Genomic DNA, 23,024 nt, shown 5'->3' on the forward strand with positions numbered 1-23,024 from the left:
GAGCATTATAAAATTGTAAACATTGAATTAGATCTTGACAAGTTGGAGGCTGTTGGGGGCTTAAGCTAGGTGCTTCTAGGAATGATAAATCCAGCCATAAAATGTGATTCTGCATCAAGAACTCTAAACCACTTTGTTTAATGTCTTCAGGATTAAGCCATCACTTTTCAATGAATTTGAATGCAAAATATGTGTTGTGGATGTATGTTCTTTGTCACTCATATATAGCTTGGAAGCAAAGGCAAATTTAGACTCCTTGACCTCAATAAAAAACTCATGGGAATCTCATCATAGTTGTACTTCAGATAAAAATACTGATGAATATTTGAATTTTGCTTAGCTGAGATGGCTCCTGGGGAGACAAAAAGGAGCAGAGACATGCTGATAGATAGGATAAAATATGCAGTTTTTTGTGGGTTGAGGTTTATTGTAGGCTTATTTTTATTTATAAGCCCTTCCATAAAAGACATTCAATACTTGTAAAAGGCAGCCATAATAATGATTGACCCTATTAAGCTGATATTTGCAAAATTTCAGAAACATTTTTGAAAATGCCTTAAATTGCCTGTGAATTGTGCAACATATGAGGCAATGGGGTGATAAAATGCAAACACATTTTGGTGACACTTGCAAGAGCTATTTGTACAAAACCAGAAATGCACATACAAACTGCTCAAGTGATCATTGGACCGGAAGGATTTTAAATGTTTAGACTGACTTCCCTTGTTCTGCAATGTGAAATTGTAAGCTATTTTCTATCATTCAAAGGCTTATTTATAAAATCAGCTGTGACAAGACTAGGAGTCAATCTCCAGTGAGGTCCTGTGTGACCCCAGGCTCAGGGAGAGAATATGAGAAGATGGAATAGCATGGAAAGAGGAGAGAAAAGTGTGGAACAGCCAGGTGAGGGCTGTTGTGGGTAGCAGAGTGTTTGGGTTTGGTCACAGTCTCTCTAGTGAAATAGGGCTTTCAGTAATTTGAATGCAGGATGGGCTGACCCACTGATACTTAGAGAGAGCAGGATCTCTCAGGCAGTTCCTGTGTCTATTCCAGACACAGAGAGATAAGCAGAAAAAGTGAATAATGGAGATTGGGATATATAACAGCTAAGTTTTGATGTAGTAAAGTTAAATGCATATGCCCCTGCATGTTTTCTTTATCTTTTATAGATATTCATCTGCTCTAGCTTAAGTATCTAAAGGTGAGCTGAATTGCTTTGTTGGATCTGATTTCTCCTTGTAGACTATAATATAATTTGTGGGATAATGTCACACTTAAATAAATAAAAGGAAAAATTCTAGACTAGATTACAGAAATCCCACATGCAATGGCATCTTAGATTTGCTTATAACCAAAATGTCTGGTGTGTAATATTTACAGTAAGACAGTATTTTCAGTCTTGTGTATGTATGTGTGTATGTACATACATGCATTCATGGATCCACACATCCACAACTACAGCTCTTAATGACACCAGAATGAAAATCAGTTGAAGAGGCACAACCAAACTGCAAATGGCAAGAGGGAGTAAAGAGGAAAAACTATTAGTTTGTTAATTTTAATTTTTTTTCACTCTCCTATTTTAAGAAGATTTATGGCTGAAAAATTATATACGAAACTGTAATTTTTATCTCAAGGTCTCTTAATAAAACAAGACTAAATTCACATCAAAGATGAACTCGATGGTAGATTTCTTTCAGATCTGCACATTTAAGCTAGGATTTCTGATCAAACCTGTCATATTTGTTCTCTACCACATTCTCTGCAACTTTTTGTTGTTATTTTGTTGTCTGGGTTTTTACAATTTTATTTTCTCTTCTTTCTAGTCTTCTGACTTTCTTAGTTCCACCTAGGAGAAGAAATATAATGACTAGAGGAAAAGAAAACCTGGGGAAATTTGTTGGTATAAAATTCCATAGTCTGTTTGGTAAGGAAAGTATAGTTCAGTCAAGAAAACACATTGGATGAAGAAGCTGTGGTTCTAGTTCGAACAAATCTCTTTTCAAATTTAGTGAAGTAAAGTACTCATCCTGAATGTTTGCAGCTTGTTCAGACAAATCTCTCAGACTTTTATTTCTGAATCACTTTAGTATCAGTGCCAAGCTACAACATATGATCCATACCTCGCTAAAAAGCTGCAGCTGCTGAAGCCATGACACTGAAAAATCCAGGAAGGTCTCAAAAGCCCATGCCTTTGACTGCAATTATCTGTGGACTATCACTTTAAGGCTTGGAGGAAACAAACAAATATTATTAAAAGCTTAGATAATCTTTCATGAACAAGATAGATTTTCAAAGCTTGGAAGGAGCTCAGAATGACAAAAGGCTTTAATAAGAGGACACTGAGATGTACATTAGCTGGAAACACATTTCCCCTCTAATTAGAAATTCACTGAAAGACTTAAATGGAATAATGCAGCAGATTAAATGGCTTGGCCAACTACTAAACTGAAACTTCTATGCCCTGAAAAAACATTGGTTGAATGTTTAACACAAAAAGCCATACTAATGGAGATAAAATTGATATGTGAGGCAAAGAGCTTGTGGTTTAATGTTGAGGAGACAGCCAGACAGAGCAACAGCATTCTGAGATTTAGTACATAATTAAATGATTCAGCTATCCAAAGTCCAAAGTCTTGACTACTGCCAGTGATATCTGGAGTTTTGGCTTTGGAGACTGTGTTTCTCTATATTTTTCTCTTAGGTGGCCTCACTCGATCTTACACTCAAAATAACTACAAACAAGTAACATCTTAAACCACCGAAAGTCATAACCCAAACTGTTTTGTTCCTGAATAAAGAAACCTGGGCTTGAGTTCCCTTTATCTTTCATGGGGAAAAAATAATTACTTTTTCACTATCAGATAATCAACATCAGGTATTATAGTTAAAAATTAAACAGCGACACTCAAATATTTTATAACAAAGAGAAATACATGAGGAGCTCATGGGAAAAAAGATACAGTGTCTGATGATTCATGCAGTTAAATCCATGAGACTACCTCCCATACAATTCATTACAGCAGATCTTTGGGATCTGTGTGATCTGTGGGATCTGTGGGAGTGATTTAACTCTTGGTTCGCTGACTCAATTTGACTCACCTCCTGTGTTGGAAAGTCTATGCGAAACTACAATTTCAAATTCCAGCAACCATTTTCTAAGAAGCTTTCTTTTGTGATGAACATAAATTAATGACCCTAACCTTCTTATTTTTAATACAAGATTAAGAATTCAATATTTGTCTAATTGAGTAGATAAAATTGCTAAATTTGAAGTGTACTGTAGTGTACTGTAGGCTGTTGTGATCCAGCACTAAGAATAGGACAGTACTCACAATACTTACAACTTTTTTCCTCTGGTAGCATTATGATAGTTATACAACCAAATCCAGGGAAGAAACAGAGATGAGAAGTTTTTGGACTGCATATATTTGTGTCCAGCAAGCAGTTAAAATCCTTGGTTAATGCAAAATTTGACTTCTACTAATAACAAACAATCTGCAGAAATTAGCTTGAGATCTAAAACCTGCCATTCCTCTTTATTTTTAAGGCTGTATTTATTTTCTGTTCATATCTTCAGTCTTAAGGAGACAGTTTGTATAATATTATTTAGCACACTCTTCAGAAGTCTTCACTGTATTTGCTTTTAAAAGCATTTTACCTACAAAAGTGAGCGTAAGCACACTTGAACCTAGTTTCTGTTATCTGCCAAAACACCTTAGTTTTGAAACCACTGCTGATAACCCTTTTTCTTGTGTTAGGTTATATTTCCCATTTTTTAGTACTTTATTCAATGATTTTTTCCTGATAGTTTTCTTTATGCTTTTCTTGTGAAGTCCACCTACATTTTAGTGGTGTAGTTTATGGAAAAACAAACTGGGAAATATTATATGGAAAAATAAATTTCCATTCTCTGTAATACTACTGAAACAGACTCTGTATTCTAGTTTTCTATCTGTCAGGCAGAGTTGTGTATTCAGGGCTTGCTCCTACAGAGTTAATATCAAGGGAAAGTTATTACTGAAAAGGACAGCTAAGGTGCCTCTGCTATATAAAATTGGACACAAAATTATGAAAATCATTTTATATAAGACCACAAGAACTCATCCTTTTATCTGAAAGAGCAACAGAATTCTTTTCACAGAGTGGAGTATTTCTCACAGAATATTTTTGCCAGATACAAGAAAGCTCCCTTTCAAAAGCAATTTTCAGTAATTGATAAACAGACCTCCTTAATGATTTCTTAAAATCTCCATTTTCTTCTAAACAAAAAATGGAGAGTTTGGATATGAAATAGTGTCATGATTTAAGCCCAGCTGGAAATTAAGCAGTCAGTCTCTCAACTTCATCTCTCCTGCCACAAACCCCAGTGGAATGGGGGATAAAAAACTTGTAGATTGAGATAAGAACAGTTTAATAATAAAAAATAACGTAACATACAATAATAATTGCAAGTGATAATAAAAAGGGAAAAAGAAGTGCTGTACAATGTAATTGGTCACCCACTGACTGATGCCAGAACCCCCACTTCTTGAACCCAGATTGGACATATTTCTGTCTATTTTATACACTGGGCATGAGTTCTATGGTGTAGAATATCCTTTTTGGTCACTTCCAGCCACCTGTCCCAGCTAGGATCCTTCCTAGTTTATTTTGCATTCCTCTTCACTATTAAAGCATGAGAAAAAAGGAAAAAAAGTCCTTACTTAGCAAAACCCAAAAACTCACTGTACTATCAACATCACTCTCATTCCACATTCAAATCACAGTACTGTAACAGCTACTGAGAAAAAAAGCCAAAACCCTCTATTCTAGTGGAAACCGGGACATAAGGTTGAAAGGTTTTCTAAAAAATACCAAAGGTAGGGAGATTAGTGATCTAAAGCTTTGCAAAAATAACCCTGAGAAATTCCCTGTCAGTACAAGTCCAATAAGATCCAGCATCTCTTTGCTTTTAAAATAGCATTCATTTGGAATAAATATCAAGCCAGAATAATCAAAAAAGCAAACAAAAGAGTATGATTAGATTATTTGGTCATCTTCCAGAAAATACAATATAGTTCTCTACTGGATGTCGCTCAAGAATGTGTCACTTTAAATTCTCCATCAATTCCACTTGGAAACGAATTCCTCTGGGAGTTTAGTTATTTCATTAAACTCCTCCAGGATTAGGTTTTTTTTTTTTTTAATTTTGGTTTTGAAGATTTTGAGGGACCGATCAACACTTTCTCTGAGCTGCTACTCTGCAGGGAAGATGATCTGGAATGCTATCTAGACTAAGCTGGATGCAGCCATCACTATTTCCACTGGAGGCTGAGGTTCAAGTAGGGGATGAGTGAAAGGAGAGTAGAGGGGGGACCACCAAAATGTATCTTCTCTGTACCCACCCTTTGCTGAGAATAAGAAAACAAATATATCTGCCCAGAGCCTTCTCTCCTGAGGGCTGAACAAAGCCAGCTCCCTCAGCCTCTCCTCATCCATCATGTGCTCCAGACCCCAAACGTCTCAGTGAACTCCTTGCTCCAGCCTGTTAATGCCTTTCCTGTGTGAGGAACCTCAGGAATGGGCACTGGACACAGAATGGCAGTCCCAAAAAAAGGAAATCAGTCACTTCTCTTGACCTGCTGGCTGCAGTCTATATTTTAATTTACTTTAGTTTAGAGTATTTGATGAGTACCCGTAGGCATTTAGTAATGAGAAAGCAGCTCTTCTTCCTAAACTGTAAATAAAATGCACATCTCAAGTGCCTATGTATCTATGATGACACAAACCCTGTGAAACTAAATTCATGGATATGTTATAGTCAAGGATTAAAAAAAGGTTCCTTTTCTATCTTGGCTTATAAGTCTTCTTTTATTTAAAAGCATTTCTAAGAATCAATGAATTCTTAACAATGTATGAAACTAGAAGTTGATCCTTTCAGAAAATAACAAATGTTAGAAAAATATTTAATCACAGGAATGTGACCCTGTGGGAACTGGTCATCATCATACTCAAGCAAGCAGGAGAAATTATGTGTAGTACAAAATGCAGGAGTGAATATCAATTCAAGGAAATGTTTCTCTGTCTTTGAGATTAATGTAAATATTGGACTTTCACATTACAGCTGATGTATTTTTTTAGTAAAATCGCCAAGAGTAAGTAAGTAAATCTGTATATGTTATGAAATTCAAAACCTATAATTTTTTTTTTTTTTAATTATGATCCTGACAGATTGTATCTGAAATATTTGGCAAAGAAATGGCAATTATTGATAATCTCTGAACATTCATGTGGTAATGAAAAGAAAAAGCATCATGAGGCCTCTTTAAAAAAAATAAATTGCTTTCCAGGGTCATTATGGCAAACATTGTTTTTATGATTCCTTGAATTTAATGATCAGTATCTACAATTTGTGCTTGCAACTACAATCCATACTTCATCTCTCTGCTAGTCACCAATCTCTCTTCCTTTCCTTTTTCCCTTTGGCTGAAAGCGCAGGTATTCCATGTAAATTATGGTTCACTGTTAACTAAGGAGAGTTGATGTCACTGTTACTGTTCAAACAAAAGGATGACAGAAAAATCCCAATTTCTCAATTCACAGTGTGGGATTTCTCATCATATTTTTGCTGGTTGCCTTTGAAAATGACTGGAGTACTGCAAATACAGATCAAACAAGTGGTGCTGATGGGATATACACCAGTAAACACCCTGTCAATGGCATTTGATATACCCTAAGATTAACTTCACACTGGGGAAAACTATTTAAAAGTTCACATCTTTGTGTTCTGTTTATTGGTGCCCTTTCATAGGCATCCAAGCATCATGAGCTGTGAATAGTAACTAGAAAAGCATTCGCTGTATAAATGAAAAACAAGACAGAGCTCTTTAAGCTCCAGCAGAAAAACCACGTGCACTCAACTACCTAAGGTGTGCAGTGCAGCTCTTGCTCACTGAAATACATCCAGATTATTGGGTTGGAACTTCTGCTTTTTGTATAAAGTGAAACCTAAAAATCAGAGTACTAAGCAGTTCAGCTACATCTATATCCCTATGAAAATCCTATCACTTGGCAGGTGGGGATGGCAGTGGGGAAATTTCTTGTATGATTTTATGGATATTTTCATAAAAGTTAACATGCCCTCAAAGATGACAAAACATCAAACTCCCCCCCTGCCCCATGCAAAGAAACAGATTAGGCTGTCAGCAGTTCAGTTTGATCTGAGAAAAGCTAGGAATATTTTCAGTCCCAACTCACCAGCTATTTCTATAAAGGTGCTGGATGAAATATTTTTAACAAAAATATTTCTAGGAATCTTCAGCTGAGTTGAAATACGCTCACAATAGTCTCAATATTCCTGCACAGTTCAGTTCAGCAGGCAAACTCTCCAGAAGAGAGATTCTGTCAATGAAAACAGGTTTTTGCAATGAAGAACTAAAACAAGACTTGTGTTAACTTTTTGTAATAACTAATGGCAATTTGACTTGTGCTTTCCAAGTTAGGAGGTAATCTCACTTGAATCATCAGAGTTTGTTACTCAGACTTTGTTTTGACACTGATAATTATTGCAATTAATGCTTTTATTTTCTGACTGCTTTTTTCAACAAAGTACCATTATTTTCTAAAAGGTGGGGAGCATTACCTGACAAAAATGGACAGAAACAGAAGTTTTGGGTAAGTGAATACTTAGGACAGTGTTTTGAAGCGGAAGAAAAAAGATCTCAACAGCAGAGATCATCTAAAATCTACTTTACTTTCATTCACTCTCTATGCATCTGTTTTTTTCCTTCACCTTTAAGTGTCCCATGTAATTCTATTCCCTCACTGGCAACTTTTATCATGCTGACCCTCAAACTATTGCATCACTTACCTCAATTTCAAAGCCTGTTTCATCCCACCTATACCTGTGTTTTTTCCTACACTGCCTTTTCTCTTTCAAATCTTATTCAATTTTTCAAATGTTATTAAAAATTTCTATGAAGAGTCAGTTTTTTGATGCCTGCAAATGAAAGTCAGTAAAATTAATCAATAGTAATTGTTAAAATATTTGGAAAAGACAAATTTTCTGTTTAAACTGTTGGAAATTGTTATCCAGCCACCAAAACTAAAACCAATCAAACTAAGAAAATTTCCTTTAAGCCATTTAGAGTAAGTCAAATTTTATCACTTGGATTATGACTAACAGCTCATCCCATTATTCCTGCATTCATCTGAAGGTACTTTGGTGTTTACACAGCTGATGGTAGGGCTTATGGTAGGCAGTTTCACTGGTATCAAAGGCAAAACCTACTGAGACTACAGAGACTTCACCAGAAAATAAGTTGCTTAATATGTCAATACCTACCTGAATGAAACTTCATTTTTTAAAATTAAGCTTTATATGTCTACATCTATATCTAATCTATATCTATATCATCTATATCTATATCTATATCTATATCTATATCTATATCTATATCTATCTATATCTATATATATCTTTGGTGTGTCTTTAATGGGTTAGTTGGAATTCTGACCATTGTTGTTTCAATAACCACTTTCAGCATTCATTTAATGATTTCTGCCTCAATGTATCAAATTGTCTTGTAGAAATACTATTCCATTTTTACTATACCTGGTTTTGGAACTGAAATTATGATCAAAGCAAAAAAGGAATAAATTATTAGAAATCAGAAAAAGACACATGCTAATTCTCAGTGCACCCAATCTGAGTGACTCTGTTCCTTAAAAAGGAAACTAACACAAAAGATTAATTTTGCATTTAACACCCTGCATTTTTAAATAACATTTAAAAATAATAATAAATAAAATAAAAATTTGTTTTGTTTACTTTTAGATTGCTGCAAATTCCTGGGGAAAATCCTGGGGAGAAAATGGTTATTTTAGGATTCTTCGTGGACAAAATGAGTGTGATATTGAGAAGCTGATTTTAGCTACTTCGGGACAACCATAGTTTGTCTATACCATACTCTGCTTGATGTATCTATTTTTTCCATTGTTGTATATTGAGTCTTTATGGGGAAAAAATGGCATCTTCTCTCTAAGTTACCTTCCTGACTTGAACACACTGCAGACACCGTAGCACTCTTGGATCTTTCCTGGTACAAAAACCCTTTAGACTAAAAGCATGTTATATCCAGGACTACTGAAAACCTTGATGTCTCACAGAGCAGGGAGTTCCCTCCTCATTGAAAAATGCCAGATAAAAATGGAATTACAGTGTTAGCATTAATCTCTTTGCAGTATATACTCTGATCAGAAATTATTTCAGAAATATTATGTGCTCTTCCAAACAAAATTGGCTCAGACAGCTCATAGTCCTACTGGATAATAAAATCCAAAGAAATGCAAGTAGTTCTGATCCTGTAGTTGAAGGAATATTTCCTATACACCTTTACTTAAAACTAAGTAGATAAGTTGTATCTATGTATCAATATCTCATCCAGGAAATTAATTTTTTTCTAGTAGATACCACAAAGTTGATGCATTCAGTGTAATACAAAAATAGCTTGCAATGACAGAGTGTGTTCCTGTTCCTACAACCACAACTGAAATGGTATAATTTTAATAATGTTTTAATTAAAATAAAATAAAGAAGAAAATGTAATTTATCCTCAATTCATTCTAGACTGAATTCCTAAACTGCTTGCCTTCCACTCCCTGTTTAACCTGAGAACAAGCATGTGCCAGCATTCCCAAAAGCCTGTTGCAAACAGAAAAAGATGGGAAAGATATTCTGTTGTTTGTCTGGACTGACATGTCTGTAATCCAGACTCAGTTCCTGGTGCTGGTGATCTGGATCAGTAGTGCCAATGAGACCTGCAGAACTCCTAATGCTTCCATAGCTACTTCTGCCTGAGGAAGCTGCTTTATGACCCACACTTCCTCCTATAAGCATTGCTGTAAATCTTGACAAGTTTGAGGGCTGTTTTGCTTATTTGCTAATTAATATATAAATATTGAAACTACTGACATAAGAAGAAATTAAACACTTTCTAGCCCTTTCTGTTTCAATTAATACAAAGGCCAAATGCCAACTGTAGTAAAATTATCTATGAAAGGAAACATGGCACGTTAAATAAGTGGGAGGAAAAAGCTGCCATGAAATATCAGTGAACAAAGAATTTCCAGGTGTACCTTCAGTGTGTGTAATAATGTTCATTCTTTCTATAATAAGAACCTGTTTTTTAATGTCATCAGCAAGTTCATTCAAGAATTTTTCATGGCAGTGGTATATGACAAATGCCCATGTCTCTGAAATAACCTCTCTTAATCTAAAGTTGGGTGACAATTTATGTTGCATCACTTACAGGAGCTATTGTTAAAATGTCCGTACCATACTGCAGCACAACAAGCCTTTTGCAGCCTTTAGTGCCATATAGTAAACCAAATTTAGACACAAAAACCCCTTTATCTCTTGAAATTTGTAGCAAAGTGTAACACAAGCAATTTTAGATGCTCTTAATGCTCTGAGAGAAATAACTCTTCTGGTTTTAGTGAGAGCTAAGTCAGTACTTGAGAGAAAAGTGTACTGAATCATCTGCACACCTATTTCCCAACCTCTTGGTATGTATTGATTCCATAAATGTCAAGATTTCAGAAGAGTATAATTTAACTTTGAAGTGAATGACACTGTAAAAACATGTTCAGTAAACTCTGGGGGGATTATTTTTTTCAACTTCAAATTGGCTTGCACTGCTGTGGCTTTTACTTTTGCCAGTGGCTGTTCCTGCTCCTGATTTCCTTATGAGACCTTCCTAAGATCTGGTCTGTGATGTTAAGCTTCTAATTTAGGATAGTCACTTTGTCCTGGATGCCCAGAGTGAAATTCCTCAAGGAGAGCTTCCCCTGGGCATGCTGAAATTAGGGAGGCTTCACAGTTTCACCGGCAGCCAGCACTGGGACTCAGCTGCAAAGCTTTATGTGCAACTTAGTGCAACATGTTTTATAGGAACACAACCTGAAACAAGAACAAGAGGAACAAGAACTCCCATGGACATAAGGAATTTGCATCTAGAGTAGGGATGAGACAAGCCCTGAGAACAACAAGGGAACTGTGGTTTTCCTATAGTTGCAGGGATCATGGAAAGTTGCCAGACTAAGAGCAATCCTGAAGAGAGGAGCTACACTTCCAGAAATCAGAATAAGAGAAAGATATGTTTGTAAATTTTTCAGCACAATGTTTTAATAGAGATGTGACAGAAACTTGCACTTGGTCACCTACCAGTTACCAGTGGAAACTGTTTTGTGTATGAGCGTACATCTTTGCACCCATTCCTCACTGCAAGTATCAAGCCTTTATCAGGATGGAGGCTGTGTCTCTGCCCCAGTTAACAGCAAATTGAAACATTGCTTTATTCTAAAATTCTCCTTCATCCCCTCATTTAAGATACACCTGTATCCAGTTACCATGTTTGTTTCCAGACAATGTGGAGACCCCCAACTCTCAACATTTTCTTGGTCCCATGCTGTTCAGCAATCACCCCAAATCAAGGATGGTGGCAGAGGTCAGTGAGTGAGGGGTGCAGAGCAGGCACCTCTGACTCAAATAACTTAGTTAGGACATATTGGAGACAGAATGAATGCAATGAAAGGAATAAATTTTCTTTTTTCTTTTTAAGTCTAGCTGTCAAATACACACACCATAATACAGTGAATGTTATTGCTTCATTTATAACAATTTATTGTTTTGTCTGTAAATCATAATGGAGCAGTACTGCTCAAAGCTTTTCCTGGAGAAGGCAGCTGGGGAAGAAGCCTGAGGCAGGAGGTCAGACTAAGCTCACCACTGAAATCCTCTGTGCTTTGAAGTTTTTGGGGCTCTTGAAGTCATGGGCTGCCTCAGGCTCTGTATGAAGTATTTTAGGCCTATCTGGATGTTTCATTCAGCTTTTCCAAAAGTGGCAGCCACACAAACACATAGATGGGAACTCATTAATTTAAACTACTGCCTTAATATAAGCACAACTGCAATTCCATTGCAAAACTCTGGAGACTATAATCTTTTATTTCTCACTGCAGCAAAATAAGCATAAAACCACAAGTATAGTTCATTATGTCTATCAAATCATGATATATAGCCCAATGTGTTATCAAAGAAAAATTTCTAGAAAACTTATGAGTAGAAGACAGATATTTAGCCCTAGAGTGCTGTACTGTTATACAGTGAAGGACTCAGCTGTTGATCCAAATTCATCAGCAATGTTACTATTGCATGTAGTTACAATACTGTTCTCACTCAGAATCACAGAACTGGAAAGGACCTCTAAGGTCATCAAGTCCCACCATTAACCTAGCACTGCCAAATCCCTAACATGCACCCTTAAATTTCAACATCTACAGCTTGTTGAAATACTTCCAGGGATAGGGACTCAACTACTTCCTTGAGCAGACTTTTCCAAGTCCTGAAAACCCTTTCTGCGCAGAAATTATTCCTAATATCCAATATTAGGAATTATTCCTAATATCAGCGAAAACCTCCTCTGGCACAACTCGAGGCCATTTCCTCTTGTCTTGTCGCTTGGCAGAACAGACTAACCTCCCACTTTTTGATAAGGTGCTCCTCCAGCCTCCTTTTCTTCAGGCTAAACAAATCCAGTTTCCTCAGCCTTGTAAGATTTGTGCTCCAGCCAAAGGGCTTCTCTTCATCAAGAAACTTGGAAACAGCGGAATTGGAAAATCAAGGTTTTAGAAACTGCATATCTTCTTTTTTAAGCTACAGAAGTTTTTTAAGAGCACTGTGAGCTACTAGCTAGCAGGATCCACTACATGTGAAAAAGTGTATTAAAAGTGTGACCACAATAGAACCCAAATTGCTGAAGTCTGTGAAAGTCTTGACATCAGAAGAAAGGCAAAAAAGTGTAGAAGAAGGGGGAGGGGAGAATAATGGTTTATATGGTTTAATAATTCTTTTTGGCATGGAAGCAAAAAGTATACTTTTGCCTTGGAAACAAAATTCAGTAAGTTTTGAAGGGCTTCAGCTCAGTCTAAAGCAAAATATAAAGCCATATTTACAGATTTTTCAGCAAGTCTGGGCCAAACTTTGACAAAGCCTAAAGCAACAGTATGTTTCAACTGGAATCATCATCTTGTTATAGTTCCACTCTACCGACTCTGGCGTGAAACTCACCCATTTCACTCTGATTTCCTTCTTGGAAAACTAACCAAAATCAAAATGGACTGTAACAGGAGATTATCTCACATTCTCTGAAGGAATGCACCAGAACTATAAAAAAAACCCAACAAAAACAACCAACAAACAAACAAAAAAAAAAGCCACAAAACCCCCCCCCTGCATCTTTATTCTCTAGTAAATATAGACCCTGCCAAATTTCATCCAACATTGCTGCAAACAAAAAAAACTAGAGAACCACAGTGTAGCTGCCCTAGTGACATTTTCAAGGTAAATAACTGTACAAGGATTCATCCAATAAAAAAGCACAGTGGGGAAAAACAGAACTAATCCCTCATTTTTTCACGCCCTGAAGAATATACTGTTCCATTAAACAGGAAACCTTCCTTCTTTGAGTGAAGTTTGGATGAACAGATGGCATTTCACTAATTGGCTACTTTTAATGTGGATTTTTGTTCACTGTTCTGATGCTTCTTTGTCCCTCATGGTGTTCTGCCTTTTAATATGTTTGCATTTCTTGTGTTACCTTTGTTATTACTGACATGCTAATGTTTGGGACACTGAAGGTGATATTTAAATAAGGCTGCAGGCAAACCGTCTGTGTATACTTAAGAACTTGGGTTCCCATAAGTTTCCATGGTATTTTGGAAAAGCTGGTGGAATTTATTTCTGGAGAGCAGAAGAACAAGAAATTTAATGTAATTTCTGTGTATAGAATTTTCTCAATGGACAGACTGCCCAAATGCTAGTAGCAGAAAGGGAAAGAACATAAATAGGCAAAACTACTTTTATTTCAGTCTGATTTTGTTCCGTTCTTTCATAGAATCATAGGTTCCTAGAACCATCAAGGTTGGAAGAGAGCTTTAATATTATCAAGTCCAACTGTCAACCCAGCACCACCACTGTAACCCCTAAATCACGAAACCATTTCATCCAGAGCAGGATCCAGATGCTTCCTAAACACCTCTGGGGTTGGTGACTCTATCACCTCCCAGGGCAACATAACAGCAAATATTTTTTCTAATATCTAATCTGAATCTCCCCTGTCTCAGTTTTTAAAGCCATTTTCCCTCATCCTCTCACTGCAGACACAGTAGAAGAGACCAGCCCCCACCTCACCACAATCTCCTTTCAGGTAGTGTAGAGAGCAATGAGGTCCCCCATGAACCTGCTCAACACTTAAAAATCCCAGCTCTCTCAGCCACTCCTCATAAGACATGTTTCTAGACCTTTCCTTCATCTAAGTGGGCCACTTTTTCACAGAAGGAGATCAAGTTGTTCAAGCAAGACCTGCCTTGGTAAATCACATTGGCGGGGCTTTATCCCATAGTTGTCCTGCCCATGCTGTGGGATGGCACTCAGGATGATCTCTTCCACAACCTTGCCTGGAATATAGGTCAGGCTGGCAGGTCTGTAGTTCCCCTGATCATCCTTCCAACTCTTCTTTTGATGGGCATTACATCTGATAATTATCAGAAAACTGGAACTTCTCCAGTTAACCAGGACTGTTGGCAGATGATCGAGTGTGGTTTGGCAAGTTCTTTCACCAGTTCTGTCATTACTTTGGGGTGGATCCCATCAGGGCCCATAGAATTCCAGCCTGAACATGCATGCCAACTTCCCTTCTATGCATGGCAGTGATGCTCAACCCTCCCTAGGGTCCTTTGCCCACTCAGTGTACAGCTCCAACAGCAGAAGCTTTTCTGTCATGGTCTCACCCTAAAATGAGGTAAATTATTAGTCACTGGAAGAAAATTGAAAAACTGAGCATGTAGGAAAAGATGTTAAGAAAAGCCTTTGGTTTAAGCCTGAAAGCACATGCTGATGTTGGTAAAGCAAGGTGATTGAAGAATTCAGGTTGGTGGTCCAGAACAGTATCATGCACACGTAGCTTTTTACTTATAACTTCCTCTGTGTGAGATACTACTGAGTTTTTACATGTGTAAATACAGCTTCAGGGAGAGCTAAAAGATGTTTGAGAAGTGAGTGTTGCAGAATACAAACTGGGATCACAGATCACACTAATGGGCATGACAATAGCTGCAGCACGTGTGTGCATCTCTGGATGTGTGGATTTCTGTGTTTGGATAAATACAGAGACCTTTTTTCTCTATAACACTATCTTGGGTCTAGAGCACTTCTGCAGGAGAACTTCAAATCAAAATTTTGGGTAATACAGGTAATCAGGGTGTTCAGAACTGCACAAATCTCAGAGAAGAGAAGGAAGTTTTGTTTCTAAAGGTATGCTGCTCAGTCTGCAATCTATGAAGGTATTGGTACAGAAGTGATGAATTTGCTTTGCTGAGAACAAAGCAAATTCATCACTGACAAGACAAGATAGGCCAGTGTAACTCTTGTAATTTTTTTAAAAAGTACTCTTTATAAAACAATACATTTGTAGCCAAAGGGCAAGAACTTTAACTCTTTTTATCACACAGAAAGCTCTGCAAAAACATCATACTCTTCAGTATCAGGAAGAAAAAAAGAATAGAGAACAAGGAGGCAATCCTGATGAAGATCCTACAGCTCTGCCAGGCCCAGGGCCTGATAGCACATCAAACCAAAAAGAGTACTAGAGTCAGAAATGGTACTACTTCACATCAAAACTGCTCCTGCAAAAGTCAGCTGAGGAGTAAGAAAGACCTTGAATGTTCTGTTTCTAAAACAGAACATAGCACTGGGTGTGAAAGGTAAAACCTGTGAATTCATGTGAAAAACATGGCAACAGAGTTTGCTCAAGAGCAGAGCATCGTGTGAGATGAGCTATCTGGCAAGTGTTTGTTCCTGAGGCTGGAGCTTGTATCTTCTGGGTGGCCTGAAAGGCCCCTGATGTCACAGAACTCATTGTGACACCTCTGACAGCAAGGCTTTTGGTTCTACAGGGCAGTCCTGAAGGGCCACAGTGCCTGGCCTCCTCCATCAGGGACAAACATCCAGCTGTGTCTAAGGGTGCAGAGATTTGCTGGAAAGGACACTGGCAGGGCCTGGGGCATGTCTGTGCCTCTTTGGGGAGGAGTGAGCACCATCAGTGGGACCACCGCATTTGTTTCTCTGAACTGCAGGGGACAGGGAGCCAAACCCCGCGGTGGTCCCACAGCACCTGGCACTGAACACCACAGGAGAAGCTAAGGAGGATGGAACACATTGTGGGTCAAGATCTAAGTTCTGAACATGACGACCCAGTGTCAGGGAGGAGCGAGCGCCGGCAGCGAGGGCGCCGGGTTTCGTTCAACGAACCGCAGACGTCGAGGAGCCGATCCCCGCAGAGGTCCTGCAGCACCTGGCACCAAGCTCTGCGGGAGAAGCTAAGGAGGATGGAACGTGATGAGGGACGAGCTCTAAGACCCGAATGGGACATCCCAACTTCCTCGGGGTGGAGTGAGCACCATCAGCGGGGACGCCGGATTTCTTTCACCGAACCACAGGTGGCAAGGAACTGATGCCCATTGGAGGACCCACAGCCATGCTGGGTACGAGTCTGGTAGCACACACTACCAACAAGGGAACTACTGTATGCCCTCTTACCAGTGTCAGGAATGATACTACTTTAGATAAAATCAGCCCCTACTAACAATTGCAAAAATAAAGTCAGATCCAATGCTCAGGCCTCGGGCCAAGTGTCTATTCTCCATCAAAAAATGCATCTGAAAATCTAAAGACATTCTTGCAAGGCCTTTTTAGGTTAAGAAGATAGCAAATATGAAACTTGAGTGCTGGTTTTGTCGTTATATTCTATTTTACGCTGTTCTATAAAATGTGGTACTGAACCTTATGTATGGGACTCCTTTGTTCCCTATATTGTATTTTCACAGTGTTATCAACTGAAGATTTTACCACGTTTTCTCCTTTCTGCCCTGATATCAATAACGTCAATGGCTTATTAGAAAGAGCTTCTGCCCTTACATACCTGTTTTCTCATGCTTCACTCCAAGAATATATTTTCCTGTTTTTTTACCATTCTCACAAGGTGTCAGTGAAAAGTGAAGTCAATTTGCAATTACTCTGTCTCACACTGCCTATAATGCCAATCTAAATCTAATGCCTGGTAGCAAGACTCTGAAGAGCTTTCTCTTCTCCTGCTTCTTTAGAGACTTTAAAAATAACCCCTAAAGCCTTCATGGAGAAATTTGCCCGCATGCTATGCCCTGTACAAAGCCTCAGGTTTAATGCCCAGAGTGGCACTACAGGTTACAGGCTCTTCACACCATGGCCAAAGACTACCAAAGTAATCAAAAAACAGTGTTGTGTCAAGAACTGCTACTTTCAAGTAAGACTAGAGCAAAAAGAGGAGTCTTCTCAAAAGACAGGTGTTACAATACATTAATTACTGGACAAAACCGCCCTGTATTCAATTTTTTGTTTTTAACTGCAGTTCACCTCTAATTTGTACAATCCTCATGTCTCCATGACTAGTACCACCACAGCTCAGAAGCTTTCAGATGCCGCTGTGAAGGAATTCAGATGACGATCAAGCTGCCATCTTCTGGCTCACAGATTTGATGTGCAGCAAGTTGCTTCAATTATAAATTGTGACTTGCCAGCCAACAGGGAAAATAATAGTCACCTGCAATGCATGCTGAGATAACAGAGCCAATGATTTGAGAGAGATTTTTCACTCATTGCAGCCCCATATTTTTGTTTAGCTTGTTATGTGTCTGTGCAGTTACTAATAAATCCCCTAAAGGGAAAAAAATTAGCATGTGGAAATCTCATGGATGACCACCTTCCATGAGCCAACTTCCAGTCTGGAGGCAGCAATCTGAGCCCTTCCTCACAGGAGCTGCTCTAGTCCCTTCATTGTTTTTACGGACCTTTGCTGGAGGCTCTCCAGTGTGTCCATCTCTCCTTGTGTTGGGGAGCCCAGCACTGGCCAGAGTACTCCAGGTGTGGCCTCACCAGCACTAAGCAGAGGGGAGGATCACACCCCTCCTCAGACCTGCAAAGCCTGCCAAGGAGTAAGAAATGCCTTGAGATTGTTTATTTCTAAAACAAAGCAGAGTGCTGGGTATGAATGTGAAACCTGTGAAATTATATATTGAAAAAATAGGACAAAAAACACTCCTTTTTCATATATCATCTTAAATAGAAAGTGCTGAACTCTTGTGTCATAGTTTACAGCTTCGTTTCCTGTCCAGAAATGCATGCAGAAACCCAGAGAAGCAGCATCACCGTACTGAGCTTGCACAAAAATTATTCTCTGACTAGACTCCAATGCGACTGATGATGGGATTTCAGACCTAGCTGAACTGGGAAAAAATATTGCTTTCCCTTTTTTGTTAAACAGATTTTTCTTCAAGCCCCTGAAACACTTCTGATTAGTGCTGTTCAGTACTCATGTGGTTCTGAAAGGATTCACAGAACAGTGAATCAGAACTGGACAGAGCCAGTCTGGACAATAAAATTTGTCATTATTCAGAGGGGTCGAGCTCTGTATCAGAGGCAGCTGTAACAGCCTCTAAAGTTCATGTACATCTACACGTATGAAAGCTATCTCTTGGGGAATGTTTTAAAGATTTGTGTGAGTATCTGATCAAGGAAGTTAATAACTTTGTCTATTTAAAAAAAAACAAAACAACAACCAAACTTTCATCTCTTAATTTTACATCCATCAGAGCATAATTTACCAACTTCCCATATATATACAGCATCTTGGAAATACTGTAAAACTCCTAAGGAAACAGCAGCACTGTGTCATGTTTTAAACCCAGACAGGAATTAGGGTACCATGCAGCCATTTGCCCACCCTGCCCCTCCCACTCTCCCACCTCGGTGGGACAGGGAGGAGAATCAGAAAAAGGTAAAATCGTGGGCTGAGATAAGAACAGTTTAGTAATTCAAATAATAATGACAACAACAACAATAATAACAATAGTGATGATAAGGGTGATAACAACAAAAGAGAGAGGAATAAAATCCAGAAAAGAGAATGAAAAATGCCACTACTCTCTGCCCATTGGCCAATGCCTATTTTTATCAATGCCCAAGCAGTGACTGGCACCTCCTGATAACTCTCCTCAGTTAATAAACTGAACATGATGTTCCAGTGTATGAAATAACACTTTGGCCAGTTTGATCAGGTACTGTGGTTATGCTCTGTATCAGCTTTTTGTGCAGCTCCTCACTGGCAGAGCATGACACACTGAAAAGTCCTTGACTTTATGCCAACACTGTTCATCAACGACTTAAACGCTAATGTGTTATCAACATTATTCTTGTGATAAATCCAAAACACGTACTACACCAGCTACCAGGAAGAATATGTACCAGCTGAAACCAGGATACACTATAACAGTATGGTACAAGTCATGTCAAATTGTAATTGTTGAAAAATGAAACTGTTCCTGACCCTTCTCTGAACAAGTAGAGATCTCTGGATGTCAGTACACCTCCCTTGGCTGACCTGCCCTCCTGTAATCCTCTCCACCCCCCTCAGGGTTAGGTAATTGAACAGAATTGTCAGAGATGCAGTAAAACTTTGGACCATTCCAAGAGTGAGGTAAGGAAGGAAGCACAATCTCTTTCTGTTGATTTGATTTCCAGGGCTGATATTCACTCTGAATAGGATGAAGCATTGCCTTTGCTCAGAGCCTGAGCCAGGACAACTTGACTCTTGCTGCAGTTCCCCTTTGAGCTGTAAGGGTTGGGCTCCCATTTCCATCTGTGTTTTGCACTGACCAGGTCTGTTGCACTCCAGTTCAGTTTTGCTAAAACACCTTTTGGAAGTTGGGTAGTGGTGCATCTGGCAGTATAGACAGAGCTAACAGACTCAGGCATCCTAAACCATCATCACATTGGTCAGACAGTCTTTTTTTTATTCAAGTACACTTCCAAATCATCTGCTTTCCACACAGAGAAAGTCTTTGTGAGTCATTGATTACCTTTTTTTTTCCCCCCACAATGCTGTTTCTCTTGCTCCTGTATTTAGAAACAAATGGGAGGTCTGTAGTATAACAGTCATCAATGATATATTCAATACCAGACATGCAGCTAAGGTTTTTTGGAAGTGCTTAAGAAAGCTTCACGTCAAGTTCTACTGATGCACAGGCAAGTTGGGTGAATTATTTATGAGTGCTTATGAAAAGCCCACTTATGCGTATTAGAAAACTGATTTGTGTTCATAAAACCTCACTCTTTGGAGGCACAATGTAACTTAAAAAAGCATCTTAATGGACTCTAGCTAGAACCTAAAATCAATATTTCATTTATCCTAAAGAGAGCCTTCGCTTTCCAAAAGGCACAAAAAATAGTGTCTAGTATAAGGAATTGAGAGGTTTTGCCTGATAATATTGTGCAATCCTTCATCCATTAGAATTATCACATGATATCACTAATTTTCTTTACTTTTCACTTTACATTGTCCTTCTTTTTGATATCCACAAGCTGATAAACATTTTCCAGCTCATAATTAAGCATCTGCTCTAAATTTAGAGGGACACAATTTTGTGTATGAATTTATATACAGGTTATTGTACTAGTGGTGGAAATTTAGGTTGGGTTGTTCCATACGTGGTGAGTCAAACCTCAGATCTCCTGTGATCCACCAGAACAACTGTCATCTTCTATAGGCACGGGCAGGTAACCATTTATTTTGTATTTCTGTTTGGTATGTAGGACTGGTTAAAAAGAGGGATAGTAAACGAAATTTGTCCATATAATATCAACATTATTGTGCACATAAAATTCCTTGTGGATTACCAGGTGCACACAAGGCATATACTTTTTCTTTATTCCTACTTTGACATTCCTAGGCATAGTAAATCCATATGTCTTAGATTCTTCCACCTCTTTACTTGTGGTCTTTACTTGCTAGGTACATACTTCTGGAAATTATGACTGTGCCTTTTGGAAATTCCTGTCCTGATAAGGAGTGAGATTGATTTCAACACACGTGTAGTGAGCATTCTCCTAAGCTGTGTGAGGCTAAGAGAGAAGATGGACATGCTTGCAGAATCCACAAGGATTCACAAGGTCCTGAGTGTGATCTATAAGACTGGAATTGTTTATTACACAAGCCTGACAAAAATAAATTGTCCAAGATTATAACCACACAGAAAAAAAAATCATCTCATGCAGGATTTCAGTTTCCAGGGAAATGAAACTTTGCACAAAATAAATTGCATGGAATAAATTACTAAAATAAAAAAAGAGAAAAAAATATTTTCTGAGTCTAGAGTAGCACTTTGTTCCCTTTGCAATTTCTCGTGTTAAAACCCACATGTGTAAATCCCACAATTAACAAGATACACAGATTTAACTTCCTTTTCTCTTTTTCTGACAGACAAAGCTTCTTCCACAGAGACATATAGAGGGCCCTTCAAAATGGTTAATACAGAATTTTTTTATACCAGAAAACATTGTAATACATTGATGTCTTTCCAAAACATACTTGTAGCTACATTTCCATTTCCTTTAGCCTCCAAGTGGCGCAGGCATTACATTTCAAGCTGGGGTTTCTATTTTTAGAATGGCATTAAGTTTCTTTAGCAGTTTCTCCAGGCTGGCTGTCTGAGCTAAATGGAACTGAGCGAATGAAGCCATTCCATTCATCTATTTCTTTGCATGTTCGTGGTTTAAAATGGTGCTGGTTTTTTGGGCTTTATTTAGCTTGACTGCAGCTTGCACTCAGTATAGCAGCGATGGAAAGACAAGAATGACTGAAATGTTTCAAAGTAAAAGCAACATTCACCCACTGCATTCTTCCTCAGATGTGTCTTGCAAAATCCTACAGCTAAATATTTGTAAGTCAGATCTCACAGAATCAAGAGATTAATGAAAATGAGTCATTGGTTTTAAATTGTTGGAGATTTTTTTTCAGTTTAAAAAAGACTTTTGGTGTACATACAGGCTATGTTCTTCAAACCCTTTCTCGCTAGATACCTGAGCTTTGTAATAAATTTTAAAATGGTAAAAATTATCCAAAGCCCTCCCAGGGACACTTCAGGAGCATAAAACTCTTGCTAAGTCTCCAGGATGTAAAGTATGCAATGTAAAACCATGTATCACTCCAAGTATGTGTGCATTTCTTATATACATATTTATTTTTTATCTTCAGTAAAGATAGTATTCTTAGTGTTAGTGAACATGGCATGCTCCTTAGGAAATAATGTAGTAGAGTGTGGCAAGTTGACTTCCATCAATAGTTATTGGCATTTCCATTTGTTCTGTTATTAAAAGATTGGATAAACAGAATTTTTAAAATATATTTTTTCCTATATTTTTAGGTGGTACTACGTTGCCCTTTCTTCAAGATGAATTAAAGATGATTCACTGCTACTAGAACTTCTTATACGCTTGGACCTAGAGAAAGCCTTCTTACTGAAATAGAAAAGGGCTTTTTTTAATCACCATGATTCCCTATAAAAATATAATAATACTTTCCCATAAAAATATAATAATCAATTAGAGCTGGGAGTTTCATTCCTGGCTCACTGCAATAAAATGATCCTGTGACAGCTGGCTTTAGGTGGCGAGGTGAGTTACATTGCAGTTTAGAAGCTAAATGTATAGTACAGTTACAGGAAGTCGTTTCTGTCAGTGCTCTTTGTGTCATCCTGCGGAAGGTTCAGTATTCCTCTGCACTTTCATTTCCCGTATAGAAAGAAATACTTATTCTCTTACCTCACAGTGAACAGATACATCCCAGGTTACAATCCTTGCTCATAACAGTCCTGCTTTATTTGAGAGAGGTCATACAGCTCTGAATGATTCTGCTATCATCCAACTGAGTATAATTTTTCTCATTATTGTAATTTTGACTAAGTAGGAAAATTACTGTAACATATAAATCCAACAGCTGTGACATATAGGAAAGAGAGATGTTTCTTGTTTAATAGGTATTTTAGTATTAAACATTTGACACTTCTGTTCCATCTTTCATCAAGGTCTTACAATTCACACTTATGAAATATTC

At 38.0% G+C, this 23,024-nt stretch overlaps 1 protein-coding gene across 1 annotated transcript in view; it reads left to right on the plus strand.

Annotated features, from left to right (window-relative positions):
- Positions 1 to 16,718, plus strand: part of TINAG (tubulointerstitial nephritis antigen) — a 44,892-nt gene extending 28,174 nt beyond the window's left edge. The window contains exons 10-11 of the mRNA XM_064412211.1: positions 7,611 to 7,656; positions 8,819 to 16,718. Coding sequence (XP_064268281.1) covers positions 7,611 to 7,656; positions 8,819 to 8,935 — 163 coding nt within the window. The 3' untranslated portion in view covers positions 8,936 to 16,718. The remainder of the gene's footprint in view (positions 1 to 7,610; positions 7,657 to 8,818) is intronic.
- The last annotated feature ends 6,306 nt before the right edge of the window (positions 16,719 to 23,024 follow it).

The sequence above is a fragment of the Passer domesticus genome, chromosome 3 (genome assembly GCF_036417665.1).
Source record: "Passer domesticus isolate bPasDom1 chromosome 3, bPasDom1.hap1, whole genome shotgun sequence".
NCBI classification, from domain to species: domain Eukaryota; kingdom Metazoa; phylum Chordata; class Aves; order Passeriformes; family Passeridae; genus Passer; species Passer domesticus.